This window comes from Coregonus clupeaformis, chromosome 11 (assembly GCF_020615455.1).
Source record: "Coregonus clupeaformis isolate EN_2021a chromosome 11, ASM2061545v1, whole genome shotgun sequence".
NCBI classification, from domain to species: domain Eukaryota; kingdom Metazoa; phylum Chordata; class Actinopteri; order Salmoniformes; family Salmonidae; genus Coregonus; species Coregonus clupeaformis.
Genome location: NC_059202.1, coordinates 47,784,884 through 47,802,601, shown reverse-complemented (window position 1 = coordinate 47,802,601; position 17,718 = coordinate 47,784,884). Strand labels below are relative to the sequence as shown.

At 42.9% G+C, this 17,718-nt stretch overlaps 1 protein-coding gene and 1 long non-coding RNA gene across 6 annotated transcripts in view; one reads left to right on the top strand and one right to left on the bottom strand.

The window, feature by feature from the left end:
• The window catches only part of LOC121531522 (kinesin-like protein KIF21A), a 63,076-nt gene that overhangs the window by 38,647 nt on the left and 6,711 nt on the right, over positions 1-17,718 (bottom strand). For all 5 annotated transcript variants that reach the window (XM_045223572.1, XM_041836773.2, XM_045223575.1 and 2 more), the window contains exons 2-3: positions 5,841-6,063; positions 4,347-4,529 (exon numbers count right to left, since the gene is read on the bottom strand). In XM_045223572.1, the coding sequence (XP_045079507.1) occupies positions 4,347-4,529; positions 5,841-6,063 (406 nt within the window). The remainder of the gene's footprint in view (positions 1-4,346; positions 4,530-5,840; positions 6,064-17,718) is intronic.
• LOC123491983 overlaps positions 3,515-17,718 on the top strand; it is a 30,287-nt gene continuing 16,083 nt past the window's right edge. The window contains exon 1 of the long non-coding RNA XR_006661565.1: positions 3,515-3,629. This is a non-coding gene — a long non-coding RNA (uncharacterized LOC123491983). The remainder of the gene's footprint in view (positions 3,630-17,718) is intronic.

The window sequence follows — 17,718 nt, the reverse complement described above, 5'->3', positions numbered from 1 at the left end:
CCCACAGTTGACAGTGCATGTCAGAGCAAAAACCAAGCCATGAGGTCAAAGGAATTGTCCGTAGAGCTCCGAGACAGAATTGTGTCGAGGCACAGATCTGGGGAAGGGTTCCAAAACATTTCTGCAGCATTGAAGGTCCCAGAGAACACAGTGGCCTCCATCATTCTTAAATGGAAAAGGTTTGGAACCACCAAGACTCTTCCTAGAGCTGGCCGCCCGGCCAAACTGAGCAGTTGGGGGAGAAGGGCCTTGGTCAGGGAGGTGACCAAGAACCCGATGGTCACTTTGACAGAGCCCCAGAGTTCCTCTGTGGAGACGGCAGAAACTTCCAGAAGGACAACCATCTCTGCAGAACTCCACCAATCAGGCCTTTATGTTAGAGTGGCCAGACGGAAGCCACTCCTCAGTAAAAGGCACATGACAGCACACTTGTAGTTTGCCAAAAGGCACCTAAAGGACTCTCAGACCATGAGAAACAAGATTCTCTGGTCTGATGAAACCAAGATCGAACTTTTTGGCCTGACTGCCAAGCGTCACGTCTGGAGGAAACCTGGCACCATCCCTACGATGAAGCATGATGGTGGCAGCATCATGCTGTGGGGATGTTTTTCAGTGGCAGGGACTGGGAGACTAGTCAGGATTGAGGGAAAGATGAATGGAACAAAGTACAGAGAGATAATTGACGATAACCTGCTCCAGAGTACTCAGGACCTCAGACTGGGGCAAAGGTTCACCTTCCAACAGGACAATGACCCTAAGCACACAGCCAAGACAACGCAAGAATGGCTTCAGGACAAGTCTCTGCATGTCCTTGAGTGGCCCAGCGAGAGCCCGGACTTGAACCCGATCTAACATCTCTGGAGAGACCTGAAAATAGCGGTGCAGCGACGCTCCCCATCCAACCTGACAGAGCTTGAGAAGATCTACAGAGAAGAATGGGACAAACTCCCCAAATATACAGTGGGGAGAACAAGTATTTGATACACTGCCGATTTTGCAGGTTTTCCTACTTACAAAGCATGTAGAGGTCTGTAATTTTTATCATAGGTACACTTCAACTGTGAGAGACGGAATCTAAAACAAAAATCCAGAAAATCACATTGTATGATTTTTAAGTAATTCATTTGCATTTTACTGCATGACATAAGTATTTGATCACCTACCAACCAGTAAGAATTCCAGCTCTCACAGACCTGTTAGTTTTTCTTTAAGAAGCCCTCCTGTTCTCCACTCATTAGCTGTATTAACTGCACCTGTTTGAACTCGTTACCTGTATAAAAGACACCTGTCCACACACTCAATCAAACAGACTCCAACCTCTCCACAATGGCCAAGACCAGAGAGCTGTGTAAGGACATCAGGGATAAAATTGTAGACCTGCACAAGGCTGGGATGGGCTACAGGACAATAGGCAAACAGCTTGGTGAGAAGGCAACAACAGTTGGCGAAATTATTAGAAAATGGAAGAAGTTCAAGATGACGGTCAATCACCCTCGGTCTGGGGCTCCATGCAAGATCTCACCTCGTGGGGCATCAATGATCATGAGGAATGTGAGGGATCAGCCCAGAACTATATGGCAGGACCTGGTCAATGACCTGACGAGAGCTGGGACCACAGTCTCAAAGAAAACCATTAGTAACACACTACGCCGTCATGGATTAAAATCCTGCAGCGCACGCAAAGTCCCCCTGCTCAAGCCAGCGCATGTCCAGGCCCGTCTGAAGTTTGCCAATGACCATCTGGATGATCCAGAGGAGGAATGGGAGAAGGTCATGTGGTCTGATGAGACAAAAATAGAGCTTTTTGGTCTAAACTCCACTCGCCGTGTTTGGAGGAAGAAGAAGAATGAGTACAACCCCAAGAACACCATCCCAACCGTGAAGCATGGAGGTGGAAACATCATTCTTTGGGGATGCTTTTCTGCAAAGGGGACAGGACGACTGCACCGTACTGAGGGGAGGATGGATGGGGCCATGTATCGCGAGATCTTGGCCAACAACCTCCTTCCCTCAGTAAGAGCATTGAAGATGGGTCGTGGCTGGGTCTTCCAGCATGACAACGACCCGAAACACACAGCCAGGGCAACTAAGGAGTGGCTCCGTAAGAAGCATCTCAAGGTCCTGGAGTGGCCTAGCCAGTCTCCAGACCTGAACCCAATAGAAAATCTTTGGAGGGAGCTGAAAGTACGTATTGCCCAGCGACAGCCCCGAAACCTGAAGGATCTGGAGAAGGTCTGTATGGAGGAGTGGGCCAAAATCCCTGCTGCAGTGTGTGCAAACCTGGTCAAGACCTACAGGAAACGTATGATCTCTGTAATTGCAAACAAAGGTTTCTGTACCAAATATTAAGTTCTGCTTTTCTGATGTATCAAATACTTATGTCATGCAATAAAATGCAAATTAATTACTTAAAAATCATACAATGTGATTTTCTGGATTTTTGTTTTAGATTCCGTCTCTCACAGTTGAAGTGTACCTATGATAAAAATTACAGACATCTACATGCTTTGTAAGTAGGAAAACCTGCAAAATCGGCAGTGTATCAAATACTTGTTCTCCCCACTGTAGGTGTGCCAAGCTTGTTCCGTCATACCCAAGAAGACTCGAGGCTGTAATCGGTGCCAAAGTACTGAGTAAAGGGTCTGAATACTAATGTAAATGTAATTCAAATTTTTTATTTATTATATATGTGCAAAAATGTCTAAAAACCTGTTTTTGCTTTGTCATATTGGGGTATTGTGTGTAGATTGATGAGGGGAAAAAACAATTTAATCAATTTGAGAATAACGCCGTAACGTAATAAAATGTGGAAAAAGTCAAGGGGTCTGAATATTTTCTGAATGCACTGTATTTATTATGGTTGATTTGTTGGACGTCCTGTTGCTAGTCGACAGACATGCTGTTGACATGTTATGGATAGACTACCCAAATGAAGTGTTACCCATTCATTTAGTCATTCACATCTCTGGTTGTTACAAGAGGCCAAGGGGGGTAAACCTAAGACGCAAACAAAACCTCTCCCATCTGTTTTCCCATGGATTAATGTAGAGTATACGTTTTAAAGACGCTAATTCCTAATACTGTAATGCCAAAATATGTAGACATTTTAAATGGCCGCCAAGATTAAAGTTTTAAAGGGTCAAAGTCTTAAAGGACAATTTAGCTTTTTTTACAACCAAATCTCTATTTTTGTTATAGAAGGGTCCAGATACTTTTTTTGTGAATTCACTTGGTTTTGAAAAAACATGAACAAATGCTCCAAATACACCCAAATACGTCCTTTTAGAAATGGAGCTCTCAGTATAGTGATGCAGGTCTTTAGATGTTGTACACAAAATTGTGTCAATCCAAATTTTATCCACAACGTTACATTCCATTTTGTTGTGACTCGAGCGATCCCTCTCTGTCTAACAGCAGACTACATGGACAATTGAACAGCTGGTTAGGGAAACAGCTTGAGTCGCACCAAATGGAATATAACGTTGTGGCTACATTTCAGAATGACACAATTTCTAATCACCTGCATCACTATACTGAGAGCTTTTCAGTTTCTAAAAGGACGTATTTGGGTGTTTTTTCAGAGCCCCCATACTGCACAACGAGGATAAGGAAGTGAATCGCTGGTTGGGGTAAGTTTCTCAAAAACAAGTGAAATCGCAAAAAAAGGGTATGGACCCTTCTATAACATGCCATTTAGATACAAAATAGAGATTTGTTTGTAAAAAAGCTCACTTCTACTTTAAAGCCCTTTGTTTGTGCTGAAATTACATCTGTTTTAGAATGTTTTAGTAGAATGGACATTCCCATTCACTGTTCTGAGGCGGCTGGACTGGCCACCATATTGGATGTGTTTTTTCATTGCTTACATTATTGGGTAGTCATATCCTTTCTACTAACTCCTTTTCTATGACAGATCCAGTATATTACTCATTACTTAAAATGAGTAGACTCATTCTGTCCACATGTGGCCTCTGTCTGTCAGTATGACAAGCAAACACAACTGTTCAGTCATTCTGTGTTAACCCTTGCCACTCCGAAACGTGACCCTAACAGCCCTGCTCCCGCCCTCTGACAGCTGTCCACAGTCAACAGTCTGAGTAATCTTTATGTAGGAGACTAGAGATGGGAGCTAGTTAAATTGTCAAGTGTCAACACATAGGCTACGTAAGCCTGGCATGGGGCTGTAATGTCTAGTCATGTATTATTCCACATAATCCTGTGTTGGAGAGTGGGGGTATGTCCCTGTCCCTTTCCCAATCTCACTGTATAACATATTTCCAAGTAGAATGTCACATATATTCCTTGCCCGTGTCTCTGTGCCTCCTTTGTAACGCCGTAGTCCATACCTCCAAGAACTGTGCGTTGATCTTGAACTCGGGCACGGGGCGTCCCTGCTCTTTAGCGGCCTTCTGGCGCTCCTCGATGCCCCTGAAGAGGTGGCTGACCGCCCGGGGAATGATGCCCAGCTCCTCCTCCCCGATGTTCACATCAAACCCTGTACCCATGGTGTAGGTCTTACCTGACCCCGTCTATAGGAGGAGGAGGAGGTGAGAGAGAGGATGATAAGACAGCGATGGAGAGGAAAGATGAATAGAAGCGTGAGAGGGAGATAGGAAAGAGTGGGGAGAGGATGAGGAGGGGGAAAAAAGATAAGGATTAGGAAAGGAGAGGGTGGGAATGAGCAAGGAGGAGAGAGAGAGAGATAACAAGAGTTTAATTAATTAATTCTGTGAAATAAATTAAAGTTTCATTTAAATCTGCTGTGTTTGTATCCAAGTGTTAAGAACCCTCTGATTCTGCTTACGGGGTCAGACTGTGGGGAAAGTGTTAAAACTGGATTAGTCCATCCCATCCCATCCCAGCACATACTAGACAGACACATATTCTACCAAATGTCCTCTACAGCCTGACAGGGACAAACTGAGCAGAGCTGGGCATGGCCGAACCAGGCTACCTAAAGCCTGGGCCAACCACTGTAGCTACTGTCCATACAGTATGGATGACAGACAATAAATAGGCCACCATCACTGCAGCAGTGGTGGTGGGGAATGGAAGGGGGGAAGAGGAGTTCACATAAAAAATGTATGGATATCTTAGATGTGTGTATGCCTACTTAACCGCATCACTTAAGACCCCCCACCATTTAAATCCCCCTCCCATCAAACAGACTGAGTCCTAGAAAGCCCCTACTATGAGAGAAAAAGGCTCAGTCGCCAAGGCAACCGGGGTGAAGGGGAGAGAAGCCAAACTTCAATGTAATTTCCATTGCTACAGAGTCAGACTGACAGGAAAAAGAAAGAGAAAAACCTCTTAAAGAAAGAGGCAGCTAGAGAAGAGTATGATTTGTTTAATTGGTAGGAAACGAGAGGGAGCGGGACAGAGGGGGTGCTTTGGTGGTCTTACTATATGTAGATTAGGAGTGCTTTATGAGGGCTTGCAATGACAGAAGCACCCCCAATACTCTCAGAAAGCTTTTATAAAAACTATACAAGCACTCCAAGAGCTAATAAGTATTGGAGGGGTCATTGAGTTTTCAGGACCTCGCACACACACGTGTTAGGCAGGATTATGATACCAATTCAGTCTTTGACTAGTGATTCAACATAAGCTTTTGCACTACACAAATACCCAATAACTGCCTTACAATGTCAGGCACAGTGCAAACTAGTGGAATATGGGACAACTGCTATAGCCCAGAGTTTTTCCTGGCCACATGACCTGACCAACAAAAACCCCTGGCCTATGCAAATATCAACACTTAGGCCCAAACGGCCATGCAGTCAGAACAATCAACCAAGATCAGTTGAGGTGTCTTTGAGGGCCATCATGAAGAGACTTGCCTGGCCGTAGGCAAAGATGGTGGCATTGTATCCTTCGAAGCAGCCCTCGATCAGTTTCTCAGTGCAGTTAGCATAGATGCTGTCCTGACAGGAGTCCATGTCGAACACGTAGTCGTACGTAAACGCCTTGTCTTTACCCAGCATCACCTGGGGCTCCCCCGGGGTCACAAACGTACAGATGTGACATCCCTCGATCTTCTCCCGGGCCAGCTGAGGACGAATCCTGGTGGAGATAGAGATATAGATGATAGATATGAGAGAGAGAGAGAGAGAGAGAGAGAGAGAGAGAGAGAGAGAGAGAGAGAGAGAGAGAGAGAGAGAGAGGTCACTGTCAACAAAAGCTAAACATACTGCAATTGGCTTAACCTATGTAAACAGAATGCTGTTTTTAGTGTTCACATTTTTTGTGTGTGTTAAGTGTTCAATATGTAGTAACATTCACCACTGTTAATTTAAGTTGTTGTACTATTAAATGTACACTTCAAACAAGGAGTTAACAAAGGTATTAACTTCCCTTACAAGCCTATAAAAAGGCCAGTCTAGCAGCAGCAGGTATACATACAGTAGTCGGTAGGCCTAAGCATTAGCTAATAGGTCTCGTCCTCACGCTACCCTGAATCTCTGACCCAATACTCTGCCCCATAAAACCATCCAGCTGGCTTCATATGTATTTATGTGTGTATGTCCGTGTGTGTGAGATTGGGAGTGTGTGTGTGGGGAGTACGAATGTGAGCTAGAGACGCACTAAGCTCCAATGCTGAATGTCAGTAATGCCCTCCTGTTGGCTGGACAACTGAAAATTCGATACATTTTGCCATAGGGCTGACAGAATTTGGAAAGCTAATTTCCTGCAATTCTACCATTTCGCCATGGCTTATGCCGTGCTCTTATGTTATCTGAGTGACTCAAACGTTATAACAAAAATCAATTTTGCCATGACATTTTTTTTATTTTAAATTCTCCCTGACTGTCCAGTTTTTATTTTGGTGGTTGTTAGTTCTCAAAGATGATCTTATAAATACATGGCTCCAATATCTTTTCTACATTCTTTAAGTTTATGGCAAATATTTAGCACACTGCTGCTAAATGAATGTAGGGGAAACACTGAAAGTATTGGATTCCCAAAAAGGCCTAAAACAGCTTTTACAATACTGCATATTGTAACACTTTCTAATACTGTATCTTTATGCAATAGTCCACAAACAGGAGATGTTTATTCTTACTGTATACAACTCCTCCAGTCAATGTCAGACTAATGGCTAAAGGCACCTGACAGTGGGCCTGCCTGCCTGCCCTGTGTTTGTCTATAAGGACTGCATTGTCCCCTGCAGGCACAGAGAACAATGTTGTGGTCGGAACACAGTGCACTCATTGTGTCTGACTGACACCGGATCCCACCGCTGCCATCAACGACCAAACCTTCTACGGGATTACACAGCCTGCCGGACAGAGGGAGAGATGAAGGGATGGGGGGAGATAAACGGCCTGGCTGGAGGTCATTGGGATGTCCGCTAGATAACTGGAACACAGGATTACGATATCGTACAAGGCGGGAGTGGGGTGTACTGTAGCGGATAGGTGAGACCAATGTCAAACACTCCTCTTTTATATGCCCACATGAGGTAGGCTATGTGGTGAAAAAGGTCAGCAGAACATCATTTACATTTTAGTCATTTAGCAGACACTCTTATCCAGAGCGACTTACATGAGCAATTAGGGTTAAGTGCCTTGCTCAAGGGCACATCGACAGATTTTTCACCTAGTCGGCTCTGGGCTCTGGGATTAGAACCAGCGACCTTTCGGTTACTGGCACAACACTCTTAACCACTAAGCTACCTGCCACCCCATCAAACAGTAGGTCAAAAATGAATGGTTCTGATTCCACTAGATTAAATTATTTTGATTTCAACATAGAATTAAATACTAATATACTTTAATACCGAACATGTATAAAAAGTATATGTAAAAAATGAAGTGACGTAAATGAGCCCCTCTCTACTAGGTAAAGATAAATCGGGGGCCTGTGAGTTAGAGGCCAGGTGGAAGACTGGTCTATTTGGGACCATCAGACATTGGGAGTGGAGTGGAGTGGAGGAGGGGGGGCCAATGTGACCTGAGGGTCAGGGTCAGAGTGCTCGGAAAATCTGCCAGAGAAGCTAGTTTAACTTCCCATCAGGCACCGAATGCTCCATCCTATGGAAAACAACCAAACAGGCAACTACATGCTCAACAACAACCATGGGACAATATACTTTTAATGCATATAAAGAAATGTCAAACTGTCTGTTCTGTTAAGACACATGCAAGATACATTTTGGGCAAGCTATAGGCTATTCACGCTAGGCTCGATTGCCAGTCGTAGAGGTCTTTGTGTCTGTCAGGTTAAAGACTATATTCAGGCTAGCTTTTTAGTGAGATTCTGTCTTTAAAAAACTAAGGAGAAATTTCCCTCGGACCCCCTCAGAGCAATCATCACTTAAATAGCTGGTTTCTGAGCATTTTAACATTTAGCTCTGTAGCCAAGGTGAGGTCATTTTCTCAACCCAAACACAACACGTTTACAAGTCTGGTTGAGGAACTGAACACGCCCCAACCTGCTGTCTATCCCTGCACCATCACCACCTCCACTCCCTGCCGCTTCTCCAGCACCACTGCACTCTCCATAAATCATTAAGGGCCGTGCGTATGGAGGGAGAAGATAGAGGGAGGAGAGGTGGGGGCGAAATACTTCTTTATGCACATTTTCTGCAGAAGGGGAAAATAAGGCAGAAGAAACCAAATACAACACTCAGCACCGGTGCTGCAACAGGGCAGTCCAGTTTCACATTTTTGTTGTCCTTTAGGGAAGAGCGAAGTGCAATAGACGAGTGTGCAAGGAGGCCAATCAAAGACGCACGGTGGGCCTGGGCTAGTGTGTTCATCACGTAGCATGTGATAGATCTGGTTAGCTCCCTGAGCAGTCAGCTTTCTCTTCTAACACCCATACTCAGATTACAGTCGCTGGGACAGACACCTTCAGAAACACCTCTACCCAGAGTGAGAGCACAGACGAGGAATACTGTCTGAAGGGGCTCAGAGGAACTCTACTCTATGTCTCACACACACAGACACATGCTTGCATGCCCACATACATGTATGAGACAGTACAAGTACGTGTAGTATCACAAGAGCCAAGCTTTGGTCCAAGCTTTGATCCTAGACAAAGACTTGCAGCCATGTAGTTTTATCCACTATGAAGGGAAACTGGGGTTCCTGAAACTGAGCTCTGGTCAACCCTAACTATAGTGTTCACCAATAACAGTGCTCAATTTACACCTTCACAGTTTAAACGTTTAGTTTAAAATACTTCATTTGTGTTTGTGGAGGACAGTGTCTGCTGTCTAACAGTCTGCAGTGTAGGCCTACTGTACTGTTCTTTGTGTTGCAGTGGTTGACTTTAAAGAAGGGAAGAGGTTGCCATGGATACTGGTAATGGCAGTGGGAGTTAAAAGAATAATAATATCTATGCAGGACATCATGATGCCAATGAGCCAGTCTAAGTGATGTGTCCCAAATGGCACCATTTCCCTATATAGTCCACTACTTTTGACTATGGGCCCTGGTCAAAAGTACTGCACTATATAGGGAATAGGGTGCCATTTGGGACACAGGTTAAATTACGCCAACCAGAGGGAGACAGGAGACAGACATCCTCAGCATCATCCTTTACAGGCATCTTTAGCATGGCTCTAATAGCTATTACAGAGCTGAGCGTATACTTGATTATGAGTACACTTGACTAAGTATGTGTTAATTATGAGTGACACTTGGAAGCAACAACAAGGGGACAGAACAGTAGGGCAGCCCTAGCTTCTGTTTCAGTCTTGGGGAAACGATAGGCCTTACAGTGCAATCCATGGTACCCCATGTTCCCCAACAAACACAGTATAATCCCTCCATAGCAAGTCTAGTTCTATGAATCCCTCTTGATCCTGTAGTATGTTGACATCAACCTTGGCGTTTTGGCAACACATTCCAAACGTAACGGCAATGCTCAATATATAATCCCCAACACACGAGAGAGAGAGCGAGACAGAGGTTGAAGAAAATTACTCAGAAATAGCGAGATACTGTACATACGGTGCCCTCCGTAATTATTGGGACAGTGAAGTATTTTTTCTTCTTTTGGCTCTATACTCCAAAAGTTTGGATTTGAAATAAAAAAATGAGGTTAAAATGCAGACTGTCAGTTTTAATTTGAGGGTATTTTCACCATATTAGGAGAAACGTTTAGAAATACAGCACGTTTTGTACATAGTCTCCCCATTTTAGTGGATCGAAAGTATTGGCACAAATTCATTTATATGTGCAATAAAGTAGTAAAAAGTTAAGTATTTGGTCCCATATTCATAGCACGCTTCACTATCCCAATATTAAAATGGCTCGAACCTATTATCTTTCTCCAGAATTATCACTTCGGAGTCACACTAAGAGGATGATGTTTACCTTGTTGCCATAGAAGTATGGGTCGCCAAGGAAAACCGCTCAGGGATTTCACCATGAGGCCAACGGTGATTTTAAAATAATCAGAGTTTAATGGCTGTGATAGGAGAAAACTGAGGATGGATCAACATTGTAGTTACTCCACAATACTAACCTAATTGACAGAGTGAAAAGAAGGAAGCCATTCACTTTTTGTCCTGAATACAAAGTGTTATGTTTGGGGCAAATCCAATAAAAACACATTAGTGCATAGTGGTGGCTGCATCATGTTATGGGTATGCTTGTAATCGTCAAGGACTGAGGAGTTTTTCAGGTTGAAAAATAAATGGAATGTAGCTAAGCACAGGCAAAATCTTAGAGGAAACCCTGGTTCAGTCTCCTTTTCACCAGACACTGGGAGATGAATTCACCTTTCAGCAGAACAATAACCTAAAACACAAGGCCAAATCTACACTGGAGTTGCTTACCAAGAAGACAATGAATGTTCCTGAGTGGCCAAGTTACAGTTTTGTCTTAAATCTACTTGAAAATATATGGCAAGATCTGAAACTGGTTGACTAGCAATGATCAACAACCAATTTAACAGAGCTTGAAGAATTATTTCAATAATAATATGCAAATATTGCACAATCCAGGGGTGGAAAGCTCTTAGATACTTACCCAGAAAGACTCACAGCTCTAATCGCTGCCAAAGGTGATCCTACAAAGTATTAACTCAGGGGTGTGACACATATGGAATTATGTAGTAACCAAAGAAGTGTTAAACAAATCAAAATATATTTTAGATTTGAGGTTCTTCAAAGTAGCCACCCTTTGCCTTGATGACAGCTTTGCACACTCTTGGCATTCTCTCAACCAGGTTAATGAGGAATGCTTTTCCAACAGTCTTGAAGGAGTTCCTACATACGCTGAGCACTTGTTGGCTGCTTTTCCTTCACTCTGTGGTCCAACTCATCCCAAACCATCTCAATTGGGTTGAGGTCAGGTGATTGTGGAGGCCAGGTCATCTGATGCAGCACTCCATCACTCTTCTTCTTGGTCAAATAGCCCTTACACAGCCTGGAGGTGTGTTTTGGGTCATTGTCCTGTTGAAAAACAAATGATAGTCCCACTAAGCGTAAACCAGATGGGATGCCACAAACCAGGTGGGATGGTTCACTTTTAATTGAAATGCATTCCAGGTGACTACCTCATGAAGCTGGTTGAGAGAATGCCAAGTGTGTGCAAAGTTGTCATCAAGGCAAAGGGTGGCTACTTTGAAAATGTGTTTAGCACTTTTTGGTTACTACATGATTCCATGTGTTATTTCATAGTTTTGATTTCTACACTATTATTCTACAATGTAGAAAATAGTAAAAATAAAGAAAAACCCTTTAATGAATAGTCAAACTTTTGACTGGTACTGTATATATATCTAAAGACACGTTTTCACTTTGTCATTTTGGGGTACTGTGTGTATGTGGGTGAGAAAAAATATCTATTTCATCCATTTTGAATTTAACACAACAAAATGTGGAATAAGTGAAGGGGTACGAATACTTTCTGAAGGTGGAACAAGCTCCCCCATGCCGCCAGGACAGCGGAGTCACTGACCACCTTCCGGAGACACTTGAAACCCTACCTCTTTAAGGAATACCTGGAATAGTCTAACAGTAATCCTTCTACACCCCCCTTCCCCCAGTGGTGGTTGTCCCACTGGCTATCCTAAGTTGAATGCACCAATTTGTAAGTCGCTCTAGATAAGAGCGTCTGCTAAATGACTTAAATGTAAATGTAAATGAAGGCACTGTACTGTCCCAATGGCCATCACAATCTGATTAAAATGACATAAGAGGAAAGAACAAAGCCCAATATTTTGAGGGAATAGCACTGCTTTTCCTTTGAAAAACTCCCCTGCCTCCACCCCCAGGCCCTCAAGCACGTCAAGCTTGGGATCCACCGGCGTTCAACCTTGCTGTGTTGAGAAAGGACTCCCATCTATGTGTCAACAGTGGGCCAACAAATGAGGGCGTGACACAAAAGCTGGCCCCAAAAAATCTGCCACCATGTGAAGCTGTTTTCAAGGCAAGGGGGTAACGTGTGACAATGTAACACGTTAGAGTACTCAGATAAGTTACTTGTTACCACAAAAAAAGTGAACACGTTAAATTGAAAAACTAAGTAATCAGTTCATGAATTACTTTTTCAAATAAGCATGTTGTTACTTTTACAACATTATTTCCCTTTTTCTTATCGGCACAAATAACAAATGAAAATCCCCCCAACTGATGAGGGCCCATCAAAACTACACCTAAACTATATCGAAACTAATTTCACACATATCATATACAATATTAAATTGACAGTAGTCTGATGGGTGACAATTTTATCAATTGTTAAAGGAGAATTTTGCTTTTTTACAACCAAATCTCAATGTTTGATGTAAATGGCATGTTATAGAAGGGTCCAGACACTTTTTTTTGCATTTTCACTTGTCTTTGAGAAACTGACCCCCAACCAGCCATTAATTTCCTTATCCTCGTTGTGCAGTATGGGGGCTCTGAAAAAACATCCTTTTAAAAACAAAAAAGCTCTCAGTATAGTGATGCAGATCTTTACATGTTGTACACATGAGTAAATGAGGGATACGAAGTATTGCATTTTTTTGTACATTACCCCTCGCTTAACCCAGAAGCCAGCCGCACCAGTGTGTTGGAGGAAACCCCGTCCAGCTGGCGACCGAAGTCAGCTTGCAGCGCCCGGCCCGCCACAAGGTGTCGCTAGAGTGCGATGGGACAAGGAAATTCCGGGCCGGCCAAACCCTCCCCTAACCCGGACGACGCTGGGCCAATTGTGCGCCGCTTCATGGGTCTCAAGGACATGGCCAGCTGTAACAGCCTGGGATCGAACCTGGGTCTGTAGTGACGCCTCAAGCACTGTGATGCAGTGCCTTAGACCGCTACGCCACACGGGGAGGCCAAGGGATACGAAGTATATTGAAAGCAGGTGCTTGCCTTCCACACAGGAAGTTCCAGACACTTGTAAAATCTATGTCAAGGCGCATTGAAGCTGTTCTGGCAGCTCGTGGTGGCCCAACGCCCTATTAAGACACTTTATGTTGGTGTTTCCTTTATTTTGGCAGTTACCTGTAGCAGCAGGCTAAACAGAGAATGGAACAGCTGGATGTATAACGAATGGAATATAACATTGCGGATAAAGTTTGGAATGATACAATTTCATGTGTACAACATCTAAAGACCCGCATCACTATCCTGAGAGCGTTTCAGTTTCTAAAATAACATATTTGGGTGTTGTTTGAGCATTTGTTCATGTTTTTTCAGGAGGATGAGGAAATTAATCGCTGTTTGTGGTAAGTTTCTCAAAAACATGTGAAATCGCAAAAAAAGTGTCTGGACCCTTCTATAACCTGCCATTTACATACAACTAAGGATTTGGTTGTAAAAAACGTATCTTTTAAACTGTATATGAAGAATCTGATGAACAGCGCAGCTTGGAATTGACCCAGAGGCAGGGAAATGGAGGCCAACAATTATCCTACAGTGTCACAAGCAGGTAAGGCGTTTTGATGTACAGTGAGGGAAAAAAGTATTTGATCCCCTGCTGATTTTGTACGTTTGCCCACTGACAAAGAAATTATCAGTCTATAATTTTAATGGTAGGTTTATTTGAACAGTGAGAGACAGAATAATAACAAAAAAGTCCAGAAAAATGCATGTCAAAAATGTTATAAATTGATTTGCATTTTAATGAGGAAATAAGTATTTGACCCCCTCTCAATCAGAAAGATTTCTGGCTCCCAGGTGTCTTTTATACAGGTAACGAGCTGAGATTAGGAGCACACTCTAATCTCAGCTCGTTAACTGTATAAAAGACAACTGTCCACAGAAGCAATCAATCAATCAGATTCCAAACTCTCCACCATGGCCAAGACCAAAGAGCTCTCCAAGGATGTCAGGGACAAGATTGTAGACCTACACAAGGCTGGAATGGGCTACAAGACCATCGCCAAGCAGCTTGGTGAGAAGGTGACAACAGTTGGTGCGATTATTCGCAAATGGAAGAAACACAAAATAACTGTCAATCTCCCTCGGCCTGGGGCTCCATGCAAGATCTCACCTCGTAGAGTTGCAATGATCATGAGAACGGTGAGGAATCAGCCCAGAACTACACGGGAGGATCTTGTCAATGATCTCAAGGCAGCTGGGACCATAGTCACCAAGAAAACAATTGGTAACACACTACGCCGTGAAGGACTGAAATCCTGCAGCGCCCGCAAGGTCCCCCTGCTCAAGAAAGCACATATACAGGCCCGTCTGAAGTTTGCCACTGAACATCTGAATGATTCAGAGGAGAACTGGGTGAAAGTGTTGTGGTCAGATGAGACCAAAATGGAGCTCTTTAGCATCAACTCAACTCACCGTGTTTGGAGGAGGAGGAATGCTGCCTATGACCCCAAGAACACCATCCCCACCGTCAAACATGGAGGTGGAAACATTATGCTTTGGGGGTGTTTTTCTGCTAAGGGGACAGGACAACTTCACCGCATCAAAGGGACGATGGACGGCGCCATGTACCGTCAAATCTTGGGTGAGATCCTCCTTCCCTCAGCCAGGGCATTGAAAATGGATCGTGGATGGGTATTCCAGCATGACAATGACCCAAAACACACGGCCAAGGCAACAAAGGAGTGGCTCAAGAAGAAGCACATTAAGGTCCTGGAGTGGTCTAGCCAGTCTCCAGACCTTAATCCCATAGAAAATCTGTGGAGGGAGCTGAAGGTTCGAGTTCCCATACGTCAGGCTCAAAACCTTAATGACTTGGAGAAGATCTGCAAAGAGGAGTGGGACAAAATCCCTCCTGAGATGTGTGCAAACCTGGTGGCCAACTATAAGAAACATCTGACCTCTGTGATTGCCAACAAGGGTTTTGCCACCAAGTACTAAGCCATGTTTTGCAGAGGGGTCAAATACTTATTTCCCTCAGTAAAATGCAAATCAATTTATACAATTTTTGACATGCGTTTTTCTGGATTTTTTTGTTGTTATTCTGTCTCTCACTGTTCAAATAAACCTACCATTAAAATTATAGACTGATCATTTCTTTGTCAGTGGGCAAACTTACAAAATCAGCAGGGGATCAAATACTTTTTTCCCCTCACTGTATATAGAGAAAGAGCAGATTCTGCATTTTCCAAATCACTTATCCTTGCCAAAGAACTCTTTAAAACGACCACTTGAGCGCTATTTCAAAATATAACTATTTTGCAATTCTATAAGTGCACGCGATTCCATACGTGTACTCGCAACACTTAGTTTCATAATGTTTTCTTAAGACCTGCCTTTAACAGATGTATAATGAATTATCTCTGTGATGTTGTTTATTTAATGGATTTTAACACTTGAATTGTGGTGTTTTAGTGGTTTTTCGTTTGTAGCCTGCATATAGCCTACAGTTACATAAACTAATGAAAATGCTATTGTGTTCTTTGAAATACATTTTCTTTCATATTCTATTGTTACTTAAGACCTTCATAAACACAACCAAATGATACTTCTTTACGATAGGCATAGGCCTATATGAAATGTATTTGTTAGACTGTTAGAATGTTAAATTCAAGAAGACATGTCATTGGCTTAGGTAGCGTACGGGGGTATCGAGACCCGGCTTTTCTAGTGTTAAGGAAATAGCATAAGAATTACCAACATGCGCAAGGCATCTTCAAAGTGGTTTTTGGTTTTGGTAACGCAAAAGTAATGTAACAAGTTACTTTCCACAGTAAGTAACGTTGTAACGTAACAAGTAACTTTTAATGGAAGTAACATTAACAAGTTACCTTTAAAAGTACTATTCCCCAACACTGGATAAGAGATAAGACAGCTTAAACATTCAAGTGGAAGTTCATTGGAAATAGCCAGGGGTGAAGATTAACGAATACTTGCTTCATGTTACTAATCTATCTTTCTTGTCTTTACAATGCATACACAGAAATGGTAATTTAACATGATAGGTGGAGCATCCTGGCAAGAAAGTTGTCCCACCTGATGTAAATGTATCCACATCCACTCACACCTTATGCAGCTGCAGATTCCAACAGTGTGTGTGTGTGTGTGTGTGTGTGTGTGTGTGTGTGTATAGCTGCCAGTGTGGAAGCAGCAGGACAGGTGGGCAGTACTCATTTGTACGACCTGCCTCCAGCACAGCTGTATGTTTTTATGAAAAACAGATTGTATGACATGTCCTGTGCTCTACTGCACTGTACTGTCCAAACTTATGAAACAGACGTCTATGACAGACGTCAAATTTCAACTACTTTTCAACTAGGGCTGGGAATTGCCAGGGACCTCTAGATACGATATTATCATGATACTTATGTGCCGATACGATATGTATTGTGATTCTCAAGATTCTCACGATTCTGTATGTATTGCGTTTCGATACTGTAATTTTATTGCTATTCAATGTTCCAAACATATTGTTCACCATGTCTGCTGCAGAGGGACAAGAGAGAGCCATAACAACAAGTTTTGTTCAGTCATGCAAATAAAAGTGCTGAAAACAAATTGGCTCCTTATTTAAAAAAAGATAGAGAACGAGCTATACTGGAGTTTTGGTGCAGCTACAGCCAACTAGCGCAAAATTAATACTGCAATATTGTCAAAACGATACGATATGTCATCTAAAATAATATCCCGATATGTAACTGTATTGATTTTTTCCCCCCATCACTATTTTCAACATCCATGGATGTCCGGTGTCGGTCGGTGCTCAGTGGGTGAGAGGGCTGGTTACAATAAATGGAAAGAGAGGGGGCTCGTGGGTAGGTGTCAGTAAGCACAGGGCTCTACGTTGACCTTTTTTGCAAGGAGCAAGTCTGTGCCTAAGTTGAAAAATGTAGGCGCAAAAGAAATTTAGGAGCACAATTAAAAATATTTGAGGTATTAAAGCTAGAATTAGGTGCATATGCGAGTAAAATGGTCACACTGTAGGGCCCTGAAGAGCCAGAAGAGGTGACATTAAATGGAGAGAAGAGAGACAGGGAGAGAGAGAGGGTGGGGTTGTCGAGACTGTTTTCACACTCTTGCTTTGACCTCCTCACCTCCTCGTGAGGGAAAGAAAACAGTTATGAGCTGAACATAACAGTATGCCAGTGGAAGGGAGGACAGTAGCAGGTGACCCTATGAATTCCCAATGTAGCCAATTCAGTTGCAGTCAATTTGGTAACAGAATGATACGTTTTAATCACTTAATAAATCATAAACTAACTAATTGGTAGGTCTGCCTTTACTTGTTACTTCTGTGAACTTTCATTATCCTCCCTCCTCATGAGGGAGAGAAATTAGAAAATATCTTAAAGATATGTGGGTTTTTGGTAACAGAATAACAAGACACAAGGCAA